Source organism: Plectropomus leopardus, chromosome 9 (genome assembly GCF_008729295.1).
Source record: "Plectropomus leopardus isolate mb chromosome 9, YSFRI_Pleo_2.0, whole genome shotgun sequence".
Taxonomy (NCBI): domain Eukaryota; kingdom Metazoa; phylum Chordata; class Actinopteri; order Perciformes; family Serranidae; genus Plectropomus; species Plectropomus leopardus.
In genome coordinates this window covers 1,794,494-1,815,707 of record NC_056471.1, presented here as the reverse complement: position 1 = coordinate 1,815,707, position 21,214 = coordinate 1,794,494, and the positions used below count along the sequence as shown (strand labels likewise).

General features: G+C 41.3%; 2 protein-coding genes across 2 annotated transcripts; both read right to left on the bottom strand.

Annotated features, from left to right (window-relative positions):
- Positions 1–430: 430 nt before the first annotated feature.
- igbp1 (immunoglobulin (CD79A) binding protein 1) lies at positions 431–8,490 on the bottom strand. Its single transcript, XM_042493407.1, has 3 exons — positions 8,023–8,490; positions 4,715–5,047; positions 431–1,091 (listed from the first exon to the last, which is right to left on the bottom strand). The coding sequence occupies exons 1-3, from the start codon at positions 8,479–8,481 to the stop codon at positions 822–824; spliced, it is 1,062 nt and encodes a 353-aa protein (XP_042349341.1). The 5' UTR covers positions 8,482–8,490; the 3' UTR covers positions 431–821.
- Positions 8,491–12,129: 3,639 nt separating this feature from the next.
- On the bottom strand, positions 12,130–19,920 carry LOC121947920 (magnesium transporter protein 1-like). Its single transcript, XM_042493115.1, has 10 exons — positions 19,799–19,920; positions 17,271–17,440; positions 17,070–17,187; positions 16,843–16,983; positions 16,567–16,707; positions 15,557–15,646; positions 15,347–15,410; positions 14,644–14,718; positions 13,629–13,719; positions 12,130–13,361 (listed from the first exon to the last, which is right to left on the bottom strand). The coding sequence occupies exons 1-10, from the start codon at positions 19,877–19,879 to the stop codon at positions 13,346–13,348; spliced, it is 987 nt and encodes a 328-aa protein (XP_042349049.1). The 5' UTR covers positions 19,880–19,920; the 3' UTR covers positions 12,130–13,345.
- Positions 19,921–21,214: the final 1,294 nt, after the last annotated feature.

Here is a 21,214-nt window from a genome sequence, read left to right as displayed (position 1 = left end):
AACTATAAAGTGTATTTAAAAAAGTCTTCCATCCTTAAGCGTGAAAAAAGCTGCTTTAATTATATGACTGAGCTGGCTTTCATAGAACTTACAGATGTCCAGCTCATTTGATGTACAAACTACCTGAAATCTCTCTCTTTCAGTATATTGCTCATTTCCTTCTTTCAATTGCTCAGGTTTGAAAGGGTCAAGTACATCTTTGCCTTTTGGGGATCTGGGTTATTTGTCTTCAGTAATGCTGAGATCTTTCATATCAAACTCTTTTTTCCTTTCATGAAAGGATTGGTTCCAAAAATATATCCAATCAAAAGTCATTTGCAGTTACTGGCTAACCCGTCCCACCACATAAAATGACACTTGACTGTGAGCTAGTGGCAAAGTAATATAGAGGAAGTGTGTTTGGATCTGAACATATCAGACTGTTAGCAGGTTGTGTAAACACCATGGTTTGTTGAGACTCTTTATTTGCATTGACAGTGTTAGAGGAATACACACAACACAGCAGAAGCATTGGCATTACAGCTGGGCTCCATTCAGTCCACATCAATTGTAGATTTTTACTCAGATTCACTGAAAAACACCACACAGACTGTTGAATCTCACCTTGTTAACTGACAACAGAAAATAGAACATCAGTGAATCACCTTGAGGGTCCATGAGCCCGAAAGGGTGTTTGGCAATGCTGTGGTGTGTTTCTGGTTTGGTAACCTTCTCAAACCAACAGTCTGGTGAATCAGGATCTTGAAGAAGGTCCTGGGCTGATTAGAATAGAAATGAGGACAGAGTTCAATCTGTCTGGGGACACACGGTGTGGGGATCAGTTAGCCCATGTTCTGGCGGTTCCCATAACCTCTGCGATGAGTGTCTTTCCAGTCATCCCAGTTTCTGGCTTTCAGCAAAGACTCCTCATCATCGTTTTCAGCCTTTCTCTCTTTCTCTTCTTCCTCCCTCTCATTTGCATCAGTGTCCTCTGCAGAGACCCTGCTGGGTATCCCCTGGTCAGGGAGGGCTCCGTGCTTCCTGTGCTGCTCATACCAGTCATCTACGGTCATGGTGGGGAGGCTGGGGTATCCCGCCCCGAACACCTGAGCCTGTGGACCAAACACACACACTTTGTCACACATTGCTGCACCGCATGTTAAAAACTGGAGCTGGTAACTGAATAAAAGCTTTTTGACATTTTGCATTTGCTGAAACACTACAGCCACAGTGTGACATGAGACAGATCATGTGTGTAGTGTTATGATCCAGTCCACCAGACAGTGGGTGGTGTCATTCTCTCCAACTGATGAAGACATTAATAGAAATGAAAAAAATGGGAACTGGTTGCACAGGAGGATAATATTGCTGTCTGGTCCACCTAAGTCAAGTCTGTGTGTGGGAAACACTGCTACTGTAACACTGCAACCGAACTGGAAGCGATACAGGCAAACATCAGCGACTCTAAGGCCACGTTTAGACAAGAACAACCCTACTAAAAAGGGAAAAGTCTTTCTTTTGTGTTTTACAAAGAAATATGTGTTCATATGATAACAATGATCCTCATATACATGGCTCCACAAGAAACAGTTCAAAATGCTGTAGTATGTATGCCAGGCCAGTAGCTGGCGGTGTAACTTTGTAATGACACACCATATAGAGGAACATCATGTGCCTGCACAAAGTGTGGTCGTGACCTTACAGTTCTCACTGGATCTGTGCTAGGGGTGGGCAATATGGCAAAAAAATCATATCACGATTTTTTAAAGGCAGAATCACGATTTTATCACCATTCTTTTTCATTTTGGATTTTAAGACTATTGTGTATGTTACTGAATGGTACAATCAAGCTAATTTCCCAAATTAGAAAGTATGGCCCTGAAATAAAAAAGAATAACAGAACATTTTGGCCAAAGTACCTTTTTGCAAAGATTTTAATCTGTGTGTATTTTCTTCCACTGTTTTGATGGGAACCATACCTTTTTTCAGGTGAAAACCCGTCAAGACAAGACAAGACTTGACGGTTTGTGATGATTGGTTCATCTGTGTATCTATAGGGAAGGCATGAAACAGACTAGCAAATAATGTACTTCGGCTGATAAAAAAAACAAGACTAGGTTAAAACCTAGTATATGGCTGGACCATGTACAGTGGTTCCAAACCCTTTTCCTTCAGGGACTTATTTACTTGAACACTGAGGACATATTTTAGGGATATTTCAAATTAAATTTAGAGAAAATTTAAAAATAAGGCAATGTGCTTGTGGCCCCAGGCCCCCAAATCACTATGTCTGACCCTGGTAATAATAGTGAGAGCTCAGTGCCTGCGGCTGGATGAGAAACAGAGAGATGCGCTCTAAATACTTCCATCAAAACTCTGGCTGAACCTGAAAGTAACACAAAATAGTCTGTAGAAATCTAAAGAAGTCCCTTTCCACCTCTGAATATTTGTTTGTTGGTTCATTCAGACACTTTGGTACTGTGAGGAGAAGCTCCGCTCTGTCTGTCTGTCTCTCTCTAAACGCACTGCTCTGTCGGGCGATTAGCTGTTTGATCCGTGATAATGACACGGCGGTCGGTTGTCAAATAATTGGCTGTATTGTAGTGAGTCGTTCACTGCATTACATGATTGTTCAGCACTTCTGATGTTGCGCAGTGTTTTGGCCTGAGATTTGCTCACACGTCAGGAGTGTGAAAGTTGGCAACGCTGAAATAAGGTAAAATGCAGAACAATACACTTAAATCGTTAGATGCAGTCACACAGTGAATGGGAGCTGCTTTCTCTGGAGCTGTGCCCGCTGTTCATTAACACATCCTCCCTCTGCAGCTCCGCTCAGACCCAGGGATGGACGTCCCTGTGTGACTGGCAGAGGCTGCGCTGCCTGTGGCCACTCTCAGAGCCAAACCATATTCTGCAGTCCAGCCAAAAAGTCTGGATGCGTCGCGTGTATGAGCATAGAACTACATTAGATAGAATGTGCACTGTAGCACGATACAACATTCTCTCCGTGATGGCGAATCGTGGACACATTCTAATTCTTCACGATCTAATATTGTCATATCGCACACCTCTAATCTGCGCATTGCCAATTTACACAGCGACAGAAGAGTGGTGTTTTGAAAAGGTTACACTTTACGCCCCTTAATCAGTTTGATTGCACTGTTTTCTGTTGGACTGTATCAGCGTGCTGATGTGAGCTGAACTTTTGTTGGACACCCTGTCTACTTTACCGTCGCTCGCATTGGAAGCACCTCAATTGTGCAGAAATGGCTTATTAACCGTACAATGCCCCCTGAATTCAGTATTAAATCTCAGTGTGAAAATTTTCTCAGACTAGAAGACAGGTTAACAAATTCATGAATTATACACCACGCACATTTGGCAGCGGGAACAGACAGTGAATATGGTGTTTTGATGATTATATTGACTCTGTACCACATTTTACTGCAGTTTAACGTCCCTCTCTGTCACAGTCTCATGCTCATGACGCGCTGTGTGAAACGGCCTTACATTCTCCTTGTGGCACGTCGACTCGTTACGTAAAACGGCGTATCCCCGTAATTGATAACGTTGACGTGTTGCCCCAGCCCAAATTATATTATCATAAAAGTATCTATTGGGTTTACTGACAGAGGTGGGAAATGGCATTGCTGGACAGTTTTCTTGGTGATTTTGTATTTTGTATTTCCCATTCTGGTTGTGAGATTCCACCGCTTGGATTCCCACCATGACGAGTTTATAAAGGGGAATTTATTCATTTCAACAAAAAAATATTCACTAATTCTTTTGAGATTTTACAAAGTAACATGAGAAAAAAAATCCATTAAATCGTACTTCCCATGTCTGAGCATTTTAAAAACTTTTGAAAGATTAATCTAGGTTGTTTCAATACCAATGATGGCCTTTATTTTAGATCGATAAATTCAACGCATTTTAAGATATTTTAATGATCCTCTGGAACCCCGATGAAATTAAATATCTGCCCATCATGTCACTGCGTGCACAGCTGATAGGTAAAGTGGATTGTTTACATGAGGTAACAGAGTTCCATTATATGTACTGGAATCAAAGTAGACTGAGAGCGTCTGATGTAACACGATCTGACGCTTGCAGTTGGGATATGGTGACTCTGTTGTTTAATGACCTCAAACCAAGTTTAGCATTTCTGTACAGCAAAACAGCTACCTCCTCGCTACCAGCTTCCATACTGGCTGATACATTTCAGACTGGCTGATTTTTCGGTCTAACTCTACTCTGTTTGCTACTTCTGCACTCTGCAGCAGCTCTTTTTGCTAGTTGTGTCAATAGGCGGGTTTCAATTAACCCTCAAACTGCGCAAATTGCAACTGTGAATATAAAATCTACCTAATAAAAACACGTCGATTTCGAAAAAATATCTCCCATTTATAGTAAAAACATTTTTATGCTTGCATGAAGTTTTATTTTAGGTGATTTGAAACAGCCATATTTGGTTTAAATGTTCTGTCTTTTCTAGGTCACATGATGCTATGGCTATGTGCTTGTCAGTACGAACTGGAATGTTATCACCAGAGGAAAACCAGAACATCACTCAGTGGAAACACAGTTATCTAACAGTTTTCAATGTTTTATCGACATTTCGAAAATATTGATTAGAATTTGTACAAATCTGTGATGGAAACCCGCCCACTAAATGACTTAATGTGGCTGATTGAGTAGCAGCCAGGTCTGGTTTGTCTCCTGCACATAGTCTCACCTGTACAGCGTCCTTGGTGAGAATGAAGGGTTTCATGGGAGGCCGGGCTGGCTGAGCTGGCTGCTTGGCGGCACCTTGCTTCAGACCGTCCATTCTCTTAAGGATCTCCACCTCCTGGTTGATGCTCTCAATTTCCTCCAGACACACAGTGACCCATCTCCGCACATTCAGGAGGTAATAATCTCTGATGATTTCATCGTCAGCCTGTCCGCTGTCCACAGCTCTCTGTATGTCTGACAGTCTGGCCTCCAGCTCCTTCTTCTGCCGGTACCGCTCAATCTTTGCTTGTCTCTGTGCTGCCATGGAGACCAGGTCTGAGGGACAGGGGGCAGCCTAGAACAAGAAGGACACATCACAAATGAGAGAATGGCCTGCTTCATTTTTAGGTCATCATGAGTCCCTGTTTGTTGCTGTTCCCTGCAGACAGTCTGTCACTCACACAGCACGCTCAGTCAGGACTTCATCACTCTGTTTTGCTCTGCTCACAGTCAGCTGATGTTTATATGTGAAGCTACTGTTAATTTTAATTAAACACTTCCTGTACGTCCTTCCACAATGTCAAGTCAATTTTATTTATAGAGCCCATTATCACAAAACATGGTTTGCCTCAATAAAAGTCTTTTAATTTGAAGGCAGTCTTAGGACCCAACAGTTGACAGCAAACAATTGCCTCTATTATTATAAGACAGTTTCAGGACATTTTGTCGGGAAGAATTAAACAATGCACCATTTGAATCCATCTCTCATGCAGCCCCGTAGAGTGAGAGTGGAAAACAAGGAGCGACCCCTGATTTGTGTCAGCCAACCATGTGTCAGTCACCTGCCTACACAGCTGTTTCCCAGCACACACTCAGGTGCCAATTTATTAGGTACATCTAAAGCTAAAATGATTCACTCTAGCTCAGCAGCCCTGTAATAAATGACAGGACGGTTATACTGCTCAAGTTTGGGTTGGAAGAAGTGTTCATGACGTGTTTTTATTTCAGCACCTGCACTTTGTGCTGCTGTTGAAGTTTACTGCATGATACTGAGTGTGTGTGTGTGTGTGTGTGTGTGTGTGTGTGAGAGAGAGAGAGAGCGAGAGAGAGAGAGATACAGTCTGACATGTGATGTCAATTTACGGCCTTTGGGCAAAATCTGACCCCTGATGGCCAGGTGGGCCCCCCAACCATTTTCTAATTCACAATAAAAGTGACTGACATGGATTAAAAAAAGTGTCAGTGAATGATCCCCACACCCCCTGTCAGAGGTCCTAACCAAGCCCATTTTAATGTCCTAAAATTCTAGAAACATGTATGGGGCTGCTGCAACTGGCCCTTGGCCTCCTTTCATTTTACAAAAGTGGCCCCCAAGCAAAGCAAGGTGAATATTGCTACTCTATATTTGACATTAAGAAATGAGACTCAATAGTCTTAAAAACAAAACATTATATAAAAACCTGTATTGTGCTAGGACAGACTTGAGCAATGTGAGCCCATCCTTTCGGTAGAACTTCTGGCTACTCTCTCCACCTCTGACATCAGGTAGAAGGCAAAACTGAGAAAGTGTCCAATCAAGGTGAAAAAGAAGGGGCCAAAACCTTTGAAAAATCCGGGGGACAAAATTGTAAATGAAAAGCCAAAACATTAAACTGAAAGCTAAAATGTTCGACAACCCTTAAACATAACTGAGGTAAAACACCAATGCTATAATGTATCAAGACTAATGGTAAAATGCATCAAGCTAACTCTGTGGCTGATAAAGTTAGTTTAGATGGCCTTTAGTGGGTACTTTTTTTTAATAACAGCCCCTGAATCTGTCTCAACTTGGTTATTTACAAATTCGTTCATTTCCTGTTTTTTTCCCAGTTACTTTCTTTTTATAAAAATCTTTTTATTAATTTCTTGCTGTTTTTTGTGGTCTTTTTTGCTATGTTGCTTATAGCCTTCTTTCCATGTTTTTGAAAGAAATCGAGTTTGCTCAGGTTTCAAAGGGTTAATAGGGCTGGGCATTATGGAAAAAAGCCTTATCACGATAATTTTGTTCATATCAGTCGAAATCGATATATATCACAGTAAACATCAAATCACTATTTCAGTCAAGCTTAAAGGTTCCCTTTGACTCCTAAGTGAGATATGTAGATATCATAAGGTTAATTTTGGTTTAAATATTTATTTTCTGTCAGACACGGGACAAGAACATGACAAATATACTGTATAACAGCATCACCAACTGATGGACCTAACCAATTAAATTCAAAGAGGTCCAGTTACTAAAATTTCCTCCCAGCAAAGGTCTGAACCTCATACCTACAATCAATATCACGATTGAACATTTTACTTTGATTACGATTAATGAACGAGTATTTTGCTTTTTGCTTTTTTTTTTTGGTTTGTTTTTTGCCCTCATAGTTCACTGACACAGCTTCATTTCACCATGATGTGTTAGAGTGTAATAAACATATGATTTATTATTATTCAACTGTCCAGCATTATATAAAAATTAAAAGCCCCATCTTAACCAAACAGGTAAATGTAAGCACATAGTGCTGATAATAGGCCAACCTCACCTGACTGCAGGACTCTGACTTAAACTTCTTTCTCTCGTTTATCATTTTACTCAGGAATTAAAAACTTTTGAGTAGACCTATTTCTCCTATAGCTACCAACAGCCTGCCAACTTCCCAGTTAGAGAGAGGGTGAAAATAAGTGTGTGTGCTTGTGGCCCAAGACCCCCAAAACAGTAGTCTGTAGTCTGTAGAAGTCATCTGCAAATTTGGCTGTTTCAGACACTTCGGTGCTGTGAAGAAAAGCTCCGCTCTGCGCTGTTGTGGGACCATCAGCTGATTGATCTGCCATAATGATACGCTATGGAAGCTCATAGGACTCGTTGCCAAACACTCAGCTTTATTCTAGAGTCAAAGTCGTTCACTGTGTTTGATTCGCTGTGTTGCTACTCTTATTACCATTGGCTGCTCCTGTTGTCCGTCCAAACATGACTGGAATGCGCTCTATTCTATTGACTATGTGTCATATTTCAATCGAGGAGAAGTTATTTCGCCATTGATATCGTAATCGTTTTATCGCCCAGCCTTAAGTTAAGCAGCGACGGGAGCATGTTACTGATGCTCCTGTCGCTGCTGCTTTGTACAAACTGTTGCAGTACCTGCTTCTTCGACGGTGGATGTACTTACACTAATTCTCATTCTACATGTTGGAGCATTGATATGTATTTTAATGCGCTGGTTCTGTTGGGGTGCGGCACAGTATCAAGCTGTATGTGACTGAACGGTACATCTGAAGTGGCAGATCATCTAGCTGCGCACTTACCCTGGCTGAGCAGAGTCCATTTTCTGATGCTTCATCGGGACTGCTGTCACTCGTCACTTTTGGCAGTTCAAATTGTGACACGTTATACTCTTTACATCTCTTCAGATAATCCACAAAGTAAGCCCGGGCTGTCTGCACTATCTCCAGCCGTTTGTCCCGACCGCTCTGCTTCATGGTGAGGGCTCCCAGCAGGGCGGGCAGCAGCAGGTAGCGGAGGTCCGCCGTGGCCACCTCCTCCAGCTCCTCATTGCGGCTGAACAGCTCGAGCTGAGCCACCATTCTGGAGGCTTCTTCCAGCGCGCTGATACCGCGCCTCACCTTCACCTGGACAGCGTTAGAGCCCAGCGGCTCGCTCGTGCTGTCTACATCCTCAAATATCTTCCAGCCACGATCCATCAGCTCGGATAATTTGGGAGGTCCTGCGTCTGAGACATCGTTGATGTTTTCACATTCCGCCATCTTGTCATATTTTCCGGGTTCTTCTTCCTCTTCGTGTGTTTATTGCGGCGCAGTGCTTTACGGAACATTACAGCGCCACCGCAGGTCAAACACTGACACTACACTGTAAGCCCAACCTCTTCACCTGCAGGGATTCTCAACTTGCTTCTACAAAATGACAAGAGGCCAGGGGCCACTTGATAAAGAAACATTCTAATATTTATCACAAAGTGAATAAACGAGGCAAATCCAGTTGCACAGGTCAGGTACATGCAGGGGCGTCCTCAGGAATTGAGGGGTTTTGGGCTTAGCCAGGACCCCAAATCCTTCCCTTCCTTTTTTTATCATTATTTACTTAATTATAAATAGGCTCTATTTTGATGCTATTTTACACGCTGAGACATTGTTTTAAAATTCATATTTTGACATCTAAAGTGCAAAACAATAAGTTTCCCTATGTAAATCACTTTATTTTCACTATGAATTAGAAAATGGTCAGATGAGCATCACTGATATACAGGGTTCCCACACATTTTATGGACATTTCAAAGCTTTTCCATGACTTATTAAGGAACCATTATAATTCTTTTCTTGCTCCACTTGCAATATATTTTTCAAACATATCAGATTCAAAGTCTATTCACACAATTCCAGCTCGTGGGCATACATGGAAGGAGAGACAGAAAGCATGAAGAAAATGAAGACTCATATGCGATGGTGAACAAAATGTTGTCACACATCAAAGCATGCCAGAAAAAAATGAATATGCCCCTATGTTACATTCATCACCTGGAAGGTTATTCGTGGAAGGTTACTGTGAGAATTTCATCATGCACGACAAAATTCCAGGACTTTTCAAAAACTTTCAATGGTTTTTACTCATTCCGTGACTTTTCCAGGCCTGGAAAAATAATTCGTGAAATGACATGGCTTTAAAAGGTTTTCCATGACTAAAGGAACCCTGAATATACTGTGTGAAGCCGTGTGAACCCGACTCTGATACAAAATGACTGGATACAGAGTTGGGGATCGCTTCATTGACAAATCAGACACAACATGCCTGGAGGCACTTCATCTGTTCCAACTTTTTTAGTCCATGAGTTTTCATGACCACACATGCTTCTACCGAACTTGGACATGCGCATTCGCCACAACACTCCGCACACCTGGGGAGAGGCTCGCCCTCGACTCCGCCCCTCGCTGACTGCGTGCACCGAGCCTCGTGTTTGCTCATTGGCCAAACAGCTCCGAGTCGCCACAAACAGATGTGACAGGGTGGAGTCAAGAGCCTCACCCCAGGTGTGGCGACTGTTGTGGGCAATACAGGATAACAAATGAGTCAGTACGGACTAAAAACTCGATTCAGTTATAAAAGAGGCTTTGGTGACAAAAAAAGCAAGTAATAGATATAGGAGATATAGGAGCTCCAGGAATGTTGCGTCTGATTTGTCAATGAAACGATCACTGACGCTGTATCTAGTCATTTTGTATCAGTCGGGTTCACACGGTTATACTGTTGCAATAAGAATTTATTCTCCAAAAAAATGTAAAAACAGAAAGATAAAAACTGACGGGCAGTTAAGGCACTTTAATATTAGAAATAATTACTGCAGATCAAATATTCTCTCCTGGTACATTAGAAAGCATCCACAAACATTAAAAGCACTTGGTTTGACACAACAGAAAATACGTTTACTTCTCATGAATGAGTTTGCGTATTTCTTATTATGTATACAAACTGCAAAATCTTTGAGCTTAAGGCCATTCTTACTTCTTATCTTATTCAGTTTGTAAGACATGTCATCAGACCCAGAGGCTCAGCAGTGTAAGGCACAGAGCTCAGAGAGCAGCAGAGTGGGTGCAGCTGCAGGTTCTGCAAGGATCACAACGAGTCTATCGAAAGACAGCGCAACACCTGCACACTAACTAAAACACTTCAACCCTTGAACAGCTGAACGAACTGGCCTAATTTCTTAAAAGAACAAAACAACAACAAATAAGTGGGAAGAGGGCAACGAGCAAGAAATGGACGAAAAAATAGGCAAGAAATTAGTAAAAAAAAAGTTACAAGAAAATTACCTGAAAATAACTAACAAAAAGAAAAGCATATGAATGAAAAAACAACAACCCAAAAACCAAACATAACCTGATTAGAATTTCTTTGAAATTAAAAGATATACATGTGGACATTTTCTCCTATCCATTTGACAATTTTCTTGTGATCCACCTTTTTAAAGATAGTTTTCAGGGTCAGGGTTCTCCATACTTTCCATAGAAGGAAATCTTTTTTCTCACGTTTCAAAGCTTTAAATGCTTGTTGAAGGTTTCTGAGAGCAATACTACAGTTCCCATGAGCCAGAGTGGCCATTGCTACTTGAAGAATGCCAGAGAGGAGCCAAAATATCAACTGCAGATTTCCACAGCGTTTGGATGGTGTTCAATGTGCTGCAGCTTGGCAACTTAGTAGCTAGCCAACAAACTGCAAATTACCCCAAATTAATATGTTTGGTGACTTGTTAACCCCTTGAAGCCCTTTCAAAACAAACAAAACAAAGGGAAAAATTAAAACAAGGAACAAACAAGGAAATGGCCTGTAAAAATGTGCTAGAATAATCAGTAAAATATTTTTTAAATACATAACTAAGATAATTATTATGTGTTAATATTTTTGGGACATTTTTCCCCCAACTTAAAAAAAAATTCCAAAGCTACTAATTTCTTGCAATTTGTGAAACCTTTCTTGTCAAGTTGCTCATTGCCTTTTTTCCCATGTCTTAAAAAAAAGCAAGCCAATTTGCTCCGTATTTGAGGATTCTGAGCTTCTCGACATGACGTGTTCATGACTCAGTTTATAGAGAGACTTGTGCAGGCCAGCTGCTGTGGTTGTCTGGATCGCTGGCAGCTATGAAGAGATTTGGAACACAACACTGTAATTTTGTGTTGCTTATTGAAAATCTGCTACATGTGATCACTGCTGTTTGTTTTATTTTATTACTTTTGTAAAAGTTTGAAATAAATGTAATTCAATTCAATTCAAACCCTGGTTGAACATAAGGCCATTTGATTGGCTGTATGGACACAAGTTCCTCATCTACGAACACGGAGAACTAACAGTTGTGTGACCAATTATTACAAAAATGGCCGGGCTATCATGAAATGAAAACATATTAACAGAACTTTTAGGCAGGTGGTTTATAAGGCACTAATGTGTGAAGTTAGATGCATCACCTTCACTGTGACACAGTGTAGTGCCGTTATGTTTCATGTTTCTGGGTTGTGTTTAACTCTTTAAAAGCTGGAGCGACATCGGTTTCCTTGTGCTTTCAGCCGTTTTTATTCAAACCTTTGAACTCTGACAAAATTGGTTGATTTTTTTTCAAAATCATGGGAAAAAGGAAAAAAAAAATGTAGATTTAGAATTTTTCTTTTTAAAGTTAGGAAAAATTCAAATCAAAATTCCATCTAAAAAAATTATTTTACAAAGTTATTATAATTTAAGCACTTTTCCCTGGTCATTTCCTTTTTTTAAACTTTCTTTTCATTTTTTTCTGTGTTTCCCTCTTATTTGAATAAATGTCAGGTAATTTTCTTGTACGTTCTGGTAATTTCTTGCTATTTTATGTGTCATTTCTTCTTTTTTTGATCAGGTTCTTTCCATGATTTTGAAAAAAAATCAACCAATATACTTAAATTTCAAGGGTTAATCAGCAAATTTGGGTCGATACAATGGAGGTAAATCAGTCAGATCACTTTTGCACTTGACTCTTTCAGTTACTCAAACCAAGCACTCAAAAGCTGCTTTTTTCAAGACTCCTACTATTAAGTAAATGGAAGAGCCTGCTGATGGAGGTTTCGGTCTTTTTTACAGAGCTTTTATGTACGCACTGACTCAAATCTGGCTTCATTTGTTTCACTAGTTCAAAATGGCAAACAGATTATTTTTCCTTCATCTCTGTCATTTTGTAACGAGCAGATCGTGACAGAGAAAGGAACAGAAACCCAACTGTATATACAGTACTTAGAGTCCGAGAAAGAAATATGTAATTTGGTGACAGTTACTAGGGAAATTAACATTGTTCAATTGTTATATTTGTGATTCATATTTAGCAAAAATGGCATCCTTTAGTCAGAACAGAGCAGCACAGCTCAGCTGAACATGATATAAAGTTACATTTTTCATGAAGTAAGAGTAATATCTTAATGAGTTTCATTTGATCCAAGCAGTCAGGAGTAGCTTCGAAACCCACTTTTAGGTCTAGGGGAACTATTTAAGTCTGTTGATTCTTTCTTAAAAACTTGATAAATGAGTATGCACTCTGTGTTTGTACTACCACAGAAAGCTCTCCCAATCTCCAAAATGTTTCTTTCCAGAAAACTTCCTGGGACGTTGTTTCCAAGTCCTGACGAAGATGTTACCAAAATGACTTATTCCCAGAACTCCCGCTAAGAGAAATAACAGCTCCCGCTTTGCTACTCCACGAATATCACTCCCTGGTTCAAGTTAAGCAACAAACTAACAACAAAACAAACAGAACAGAGTCCATGGCCTGATTAAAAAATAAGACACGCTGAGATTTGTGTCCAGTAGGAGCTGGACTGAAAAACTTCCAAAATGTGCATGTAGAAAACACCTTTTGGCACAAAACGGTTTAGAATGCATACTGCTGATGGTTGTGTTGTTGGCAAATTCATAGCTTGCTGAGTCTTTGAGAAGGCACAGTGTTTATTTCTGTGTGCCGGCACACACGCTTTTGGCTCAACAGATTAGAAGACAAACCGTGGCTCAGCACACACAGATGTGGCGTGGCCGTTCCCAGCAGCAGCGCTCCGTGTGATGACAGCACTTTGGGGAAGTTGCTGTGAGGCTGGAAGATGTCGGTCGCCTTTAACTCATCAGGAAGCTGCAACACACACACACACAAGAGGACTTTTAGTCGACACACTAAACACACACACACACACACACACACACACACACACACACACACACACACACACACACACACACACACACACACACACACACACACACACACACACACACACACACACACACACACACACACACACACACACACACACACACACACACACACACACACACACACACACAAGGCCTCCGCTCAGCCAATGGCAGCGCAGGTACAGATGTGTCTCTCCGGAACTACCTGTACGGGTATCCATGGTACTTTGCTCTGAAAATGGACAGCAGCCAGCTGAAGAACAGCATCACCAGACCAATACCTGCTACACACATAACTGACACACACACACACACACACACACACACACACACACACACACAGTTAGTTTTCCTATACAGCACATTTGTGTGCTTGTGTAAGCATTGTTCAAACCTATTGGTAGCATACTCATCACTTTTGTATTTTTTGCCTTGTAACTTTATTTGTTTCTTTTTTATTTTAATTGTTTTAAACTCTGATCTGTGTCCTACTTGCTGAGCCCTCGTGTTTTTTACTACTACCACACGAGAGCGCCAGCGTGCCAGCCAACATAGATTTATTTATTGTCTCTGACATGCTCCTTATTTCTGTCTGCTGTTTATTTGTGAATGTTTATGGTCTGTAAACTGTTAAAAACCAAACTGCCCTTTAGGATGAATAAAGCTTTTTCAACGGAATTGATAAATGGATGTGTGCAAGCAGCTGGGGCAGGGGCGGCGCTGGCTGAAAAGCAGTAGAGGCACCGGCAGTGTCTCCCAAAACGTCAGCCAGTGTCTGATGTGCACAAGTTCCAATGGCCTCGTCTCTGTGGGCTTCACATTTTCAGGTGAGGGAAGAGGAGGAAAATCCTCCTCCTCATTCTTCTGTGCTTTCACTATCCATGCTAATACACAGGCTATCGCTATCCTTGCTGCTGATGTTGACCTTGACATGTGCTCTAAAACTGCAATCAGGAAGTAATCCATCATCACTATCACCATGGTAACGCTGATGGATAACTTCCTGTTGTTTTGTGTAATGAGAGGCTGGAGTGGGGCTTTAATAAAGCAGCAGGAGGACTGAGATCAAAGAAATTACAACATGGATATTTTGAGGGCTCCCTGACTTGAAAATGGAAAATGTCCAATATTTGGACAACTTAATGGAGAAAAACAATATCAGTGAATACAACAAAGTCAGGGAAAACAGGAATCATCGGAAAGTGTCTGTGTGCACATACTCTTCCTCTTTCCAATGTCCATGTCCGAGGTAGCAGCCTCACACAGCAGCACTATTCCCATGGTAACAGCAGCATCTGGCAGTGAGGTCAAGGTTCAGATAACAGCTGCATGTGATGCATGACGTCAGTCTACTCACACCGAGCACTTCTACAAACTACCAGTGTTGTGCTCAGGTTTATGTTTTTTTTTTTTTGTTTGTTTTGTTTTCCTCATTATTCTTCCTCAACATACACAGTGCGTAACATCATCGTACTTAATACGTAACAATAAAAACAAAAACAAATTAATTGGTTTCCAAACATTGGGGAGAAAAAGGCAATGTCCAACCTGGTTTTGACTCTTTTTATCCATTATTTTCAGGTAATTTTTGTAACTTTTCTTTTACTAAATGTTTGCTAATTTTGGGGCTGTGTCGTTAATCGTTGCCTTCTCCACGTGTTTTTGAAAGAAATCAAACCAATTTGCTCAGGTTTCAAAGCGTTAAATGATAATCTAAACTTTCAAAATTATTATTAAAATTTTTTCTAACAGCTCTTAAAATCAAGATGGCCTAGTAAACCCCCCCCACCCCCCCCCCCCGAAGCTTTGGCGACCACTAATTGGGCTTGGGACCCCCAGGTTGGGAAACGATGCAGTAAGGAATGGTTTTTGGTTTTCAGAGTTTCAGAGTGCGCTGACTGTCTGCAGACAGCTGAAGGATACTGAAGAGGAGGACAATGTGTGTCTCTGCCACAAACTGGGCCTGACTGCTGCCATGGATGTAACTCTGAAAACACACACACACACACACACACACACACACACACACACACACACACACACACACACACACAAAAAGTCACACACTACTATGAAAATGAAATCAAATTAAATTTCGAACAAGCAGAGATAAATAATGTGTTTCTATCTTACAACTTGTCCGGTGCTGGGGTTCTTGTGTGCATACGGAGGTCCTCTGATGTGGTTCCACATCTGGCCTGAAGTCATGATCAGGACGAAGCACTGAAACACACAAGAACCATCACATAAATCAGGATATGTTTGAGCTAATATTTTATTTCCTCCACACTTAGAGACAAAGGCTGGACCCAGATATTCATCTACCCAGGTATCTGTTAATTGGGTAGGTACTGCTATACTATACTATACTATACTATACTATACTATCTATCTATCTACACACACACACACACACAACTGCTGCTGTGCCTGTCACACACACAGTGACAGCAGGGATGATTATCTTATGCAGTGGTTATTAACAAGTTTTATAAACTGAGTCGAGCTGTTTCTGTGTCGCTGTGAGCAACACGTGAGCCCTCCCGCAGCTCACCACGAGTGGAGCTCTGTCCTGCAGCACAGATCAGGTGAACACTTATCATTTCAGATGCACAAAATTTAACTAACTAAATTAGAACACTGAACACAGATTACTGAATTGTGAAACTGTCTGAGTTTTTTTTAATTTATTTTTACAAATTATAAAGAGATACAGCCACTGACAAGCAGTCAGAGGCACATCAGGCTTGCTCTCAGGTAGGAACACTGAAGCTCCGTGGCACATGGTTTCTCTCTCTCTCCTAAAACACTGAAGCTACCGGGGGTCGGGATCCCACCTTTCCCTCACCTCCCTCATTCGTGAAGCGCACAGTCTCTCCCTCACACACCTTATGGTGTAACTCTGGGGAGCAAGGTGTCGGCACAGTCTGTCTGTCCACCCCTTCCCCGTATAATCTATGTGTAAAATTATACCTTGAGTTTAAATGCAGAGCGGGAGAACAGAAGTTTGATATGTTATTATCAATAGGTGTGCATTAGAGGACTGCACTGGGACTCACTATGTAGTCATCTGTGCATTGAAGTGTGTGTGTATGTGTGTACGTGTCTGTGTGTCTGTGTGTGTGTGTGTTAGTTCATGTTACCAGTGCAGAGAAGGCCCAGACGTTCTTGTTAAAGAGGAACTCTAAGTTGTGTCGTCGCAGATATGCCAGTCCTCCGATCACAGCCAGGAGGAAGCCAAGCAGGAGAGGCCCGGCGTAGTTGGGAGGACGAATGATTCGAATCTGAAAACCAGACAAACAGGAGCACATTTTTCACAGGCTCCATCATCCCCATGTCTGAGTGTGACAGTAGAGTTCAGAGTTGGGGTCAAATGTATCAAAGCAAACGGTCCACACAGTGGTGTGTTTTACAGTTACCTGCACATCAGTCCGGTCTGCCACCCATCTGGCCAGCTGCTCCGCTGCAAAGCCTCGGACCTGCAGCTCGTAGGTATCTGACCTGCGAGGTTTCCCTTTGGATGGGAAGTGGAGGAAGGTCGGAGCAGAGTTCATACTGAGCTGAAACACACAAACACCACTACTTTCAAAACACACAATATATGTAGAAGGGAGCTATCGTGGAGAATAATAATAAGTTGTCTCACCATCTGAAAGACGTCTGATCCTTCATCAAAATCCACAGATGCAAAGAAGACTTTGTTGGTAAAGGCCGAGGAATAACGCCAGGAGTTGGCCAGGACCTGGAACTCCTCATCAGCTTGTCTGAAATGAAAAGGTGCATTCAGATCCATAGGTGCAAATTCAAACAGCAGCAGTATTCTCCTGCTGCTGCTCCTGCTTCTTACCTGCAGACTCCACACTGTCTCTGTGGCTGCAGCGCCGTGAACATGATGACCACCGAGTAGTTCCTGGGAGGAGCCTTGACAAAGCGACGAAACTTATCTCCATTCATCCTGATGACTGACCGCTTAGAGGCCCACTCCATCATCTGAGTCACCTTCTCCGACAGAAGAGTCTACACAGGACACGGACACAAAGATGATGTCAGACACAACAAAATGTAGGTTTTCTTGGTTTTTACATCACAGCATCTACGTCACTTATCCACTCCCCAATCTACTGACATTACAGATTAAGCAGTGTTATTTAAAAATACTCAATGCATCAGTTCTTAATAAATACACCCCAAAAATAATTTAATTCATAAAAGGTTAAAAACCTAAATTCATGTTGTTAAGCTGTCAAATGGTACATGGTATATTTGTAAAGATTATAGCTTTACAGACCAGGCATAGAGCGCGGTGTGGAAGGGTGTTTTTTGTTAGTCTCAACTTTGTTACTGCGTAAGGCTGAAGTTAGAGTGTCGTTGAAAAGACTTAATGCACGGTCGAAAAAATTTGAAAAAATGAGCAACTCACAAAAAACAAAACGCAAATTTGTGAAGGCAGCCTCGGCCACCAGTGTGTGACTGTGTGTGTGAATGGGTGAATGGGAAAATGTAATGTGAAAGCGCTTTGAGTGGTCAATAAGACTATGTGCTATACAAGCACAGCCTATTTAACATTATCTGTATTAACACTATTTTTTTATGTTTTTCTTTCAGTCATGCACCCCAAATCTCTCCGCAACATTTGAGTAAATCACCTCTCCCATCTTTTCTAACCTCTCAACCACATTTCCTCTAAGTCCACCTAAGATTACCAACAAGTCACTGTTAACCTCCTCCCACTCTTTACTATCATTTGCCCTTGGCCATCTAGCTCTAGCCTTCTGCTCCGTGGTTCTCTCTTTGGCTGACCTGCTGACCTCAGTGTCAACTGCATCCCCTCTCACTACCTCCTCCTCCTCAGGGGCAGTGTTACTGATATCCTGCGAACTGTGGTTTTCTACCTGCCGCTGGACATCACCCGACTGACTCGACTGACTCGACTGACTTCTTAAAAAGTACTGATCGATGCGGCCACTCTGCCCTTCCTCTGCTAAACACCTTTCTTCCTTGATGAGTTTTAAGGCCTCTGACTGATGTGACTTTCTGCCAGCCACAAGGACAAACCTGAAGCATCTTGAAGCACTATTGTACTACCTTTTACCTCCACAGATAAGCTCACCTTATCCCAAATGTTGCTAGTTTTAACCCTAGCGGACAGGTCCGTGCCCCATCCCTCACTGAGTCACGTATTTGATGCATAGTCATGTCCGTTCCGATGTCTTTTGCTGTGTAATCCACCTGTGAGTCATCTTCCACCCCTGCTCTCGCTGACTCTTGGGGTATGTTGGCTGTAGCTTATTGTGGCTGTAGAAAGGCTATTACACCTCACCACTGCCGGCGTGGTTGCTGGCCCATGTCAGTATGTTCTCCTGTCAAATAGTGTTTCCGCCTGTTAATCTTTCCCTTCTCAGTGGTTAGGTTTGATAGAGGCACAGGTGTTCAAGGACCAAGTGTGAACAAAATGATTCAAGTTTTCCTTATAAAAACCATACAAAATTATTTTTCTAATAAAACAAAATTAAAAAAAAAGGTTTGGTCCACATACTCTGAGGATCAGAGGAAGGATCAGTTATATAGCTCCCCTGGGTCACCAGTGTTTGGGAGCACTGATCAAAGCTGTAGTGTTAAAATGACTAATACGCATTTAATAAAATATAAATGCATATAAGTAATATAAAATATAGCTTGTTGTATAAAATATGCAAAGTGATTATTTCATAGAAAATAAATAAATAAAACATACATAAAATAAATAATTTAAAATGGAATTGTGTAAGTGCTTCATGTAAAACTAAGCGCCAAATTTAATAAAAAAACACATTAAAACACACTTAGTGTCGTAATAAAACCATGACGTGATGAGTGCTTAAAGTATCAAAGCATTAACAGCTGAAGGTTTAGACGAGGACAAACGAGGAACATAGACGAGAAGACAAGCTAAGACACAAAACCGGAAGTGGTTCTTTATCTGAAAACTGTAGCCTACTTTCTGCGGCACTTTGAAGCAGTTGTTCGGTTTCTGCCTTTTTGCTGTGTTAAGTTATTTAACGTCAAATGAATGAGTCCTGAAAACATCTTGAAGTGGGACTCTCACTGGGTAAGACACTTGTGCTTTCGTTGGAGCGAGTCCCACACCACGTTCGTACCTGCTGCCAGACAGAGCTTCACGATAGTAACCACTGAGTGTGAGTGGAGACCACATTCGTGTCATCTGTTCCAAACTAGTTCTTTACTCCGTGACGAACCAAACACACACGTTCACGTTAGCTCATTTCTGGTTAGCTTAGCTTCGAAGGTTGGCACGGGACAACTTTGAAACCGTCGTAAACATGTCAGCCAGAGTGGAGGAACTTTATCTGCGCGGTGTTACTGAACACATGTTACCTCTTTCTTCTTCTGTGCGTCCGCAGGGTCATGGTAGAAAAGAGTGAGGAGAAAGAGCGAGAGGGAAAGTTTTCCAAACATTCTGCAACACCGCTGCTCACACTGCTGCCGACTTTATAAACGCGCGCGCGCACACACACACACACACACACACACACACACACACACACACACACACACCTCCTGTCAGCTGCCCATTGGCCAGCTCTCAGCCAATCACAGTCCGCTTCTTCTTCTTTTGGCTTTTAATGGCGGCTGATAAAGCAGCCTGTATATGCACTGCTGCCGCCTGCTGGACAGGAGTGTGGAGCAGAAGATTGGCAGGCAACAACACAGACCGCTTATGCTGCAGTGCATTTGCTCCTGTTGGCCAACATAGAAGTCAAATGTTAGCAAACTTATTTGTTTTTTAAAATCAGTAAGTTGTCAGGATTTCCTTAAAATGAAGGTCTTTTCTATTTTTCCCCCATCTTTATTTAAATGAATTGAGGTGAGCAAAATATGCAAACTATATTTTAGTGATGCCAAACTATGAACACACATTACTTGACATGTTCCCAGATGTTTTGAGGTTGACTTACCTTTCAGTGTAAGGGCAGCATGGGGACTCAGGGGTGACACCTTTGTGTTCCACATGTGGGTTTTCTGCAGGTGCTCTGGTTTCCTCCCACAGCCCACACATGCCAACTAAGCTGGTGTGTTTTTGAAGTGGCATATTACTCTTTAATTTTGCTTAAATAATAATAATAAAGATATCAGCAACAACTTAGCAGATAAACAATAACAAATAATAAAAGAATACAATTTGGTATAAACTTGCAAAACTCGTCTATTTCTTCCCTTTTTTGTCTGGAATTTCTGTCAGTCTTACAGTCTGCACACATTTCCCTTTTGCTTGATTTTTTTGACTGGTGAAAAAAAGAGAAGAGGAGCAAATGTTTTTTCTAGAAGATGACATGGGAACCGCAACACAAAACTTTTAGTTTGACATAATTAGAGACTTTTATGCCAAAAATAAATATATTTAAAAAGGGGACAAATTAGTGCATAAAAATCCATCAGGATGTAGGAAATGAAGTGATCAGTGCTAGATGTTTCAAAGATAGAATCTCCCTGCCCAATTTAGAAATGAAACCTATGTTCTTGCAATGAAGGCACAGTACTTTTTTTTTTAATAAAACAGGATTTTTAAGGGCTATAAAGTGACACACTAAATATTATTTGAAAGCCTTTAAATACATTAAATATAAAAAGCAATGCAACTGTTTACCATCCATCCATTTATCCATCATCTTCCACTGTTTACCATAATAGATCATTAAGATTTACATTTACTTATCCTTTAATTTTCATTTATTTTTTATAATCCTTATTTAAGAAAAACCCAAACAATTTACTACAGTAACCTCGTTTTTT

Excerpts from the sequence above, each read along its gene's own strand:
- igbp1 (XM_042493407.1), bottom strand. The coding sequence starts at position 8,481 with ATGGCGGAATGTGAAAACATCAACGATGTCTCAGACGCAGGACCTCCC. Across the intron at positions 5,048-8,022 it reads ATGGACTCTGCTCAGCCAGG|GCTGCCCCCTGTCCCTCAGA; the intron begins GTAAGTGCGCAG and ends TTCTTGTTCTAG. Across the intron at positions 1,092-4,714 it reads TCACCAAGGACGCTGTACAG|GCTCAGGTGTTCGGGGCGGG; the intron begins GTGAGACTATGT and ends TTTGGTCCACAG.
- LOC121947920 (XM_042493115.1), bottom strand. The coding sequence starts at position 19,879 with ATGTTTGGAAAACTTTCCCTCTCGCTCTTTCTCCTCACTCTTTTCTAC. Across the intron at positions 15,411-15,556 it reads ACCCCAGCACCGGACAAGTT|AGTTACATCCATGGCAGCAG; the intron begins GTAAGATAGAAA and ends GTGTGTTTTCAG. Across the intron at positions 14,719-15,346 it reads ACACATTGTCCTCCTCTTCA|ATGCTGCTGTTACCATGGGA; the intron begins GTATCCTTCAGC and ends CCTCACTGCCAG.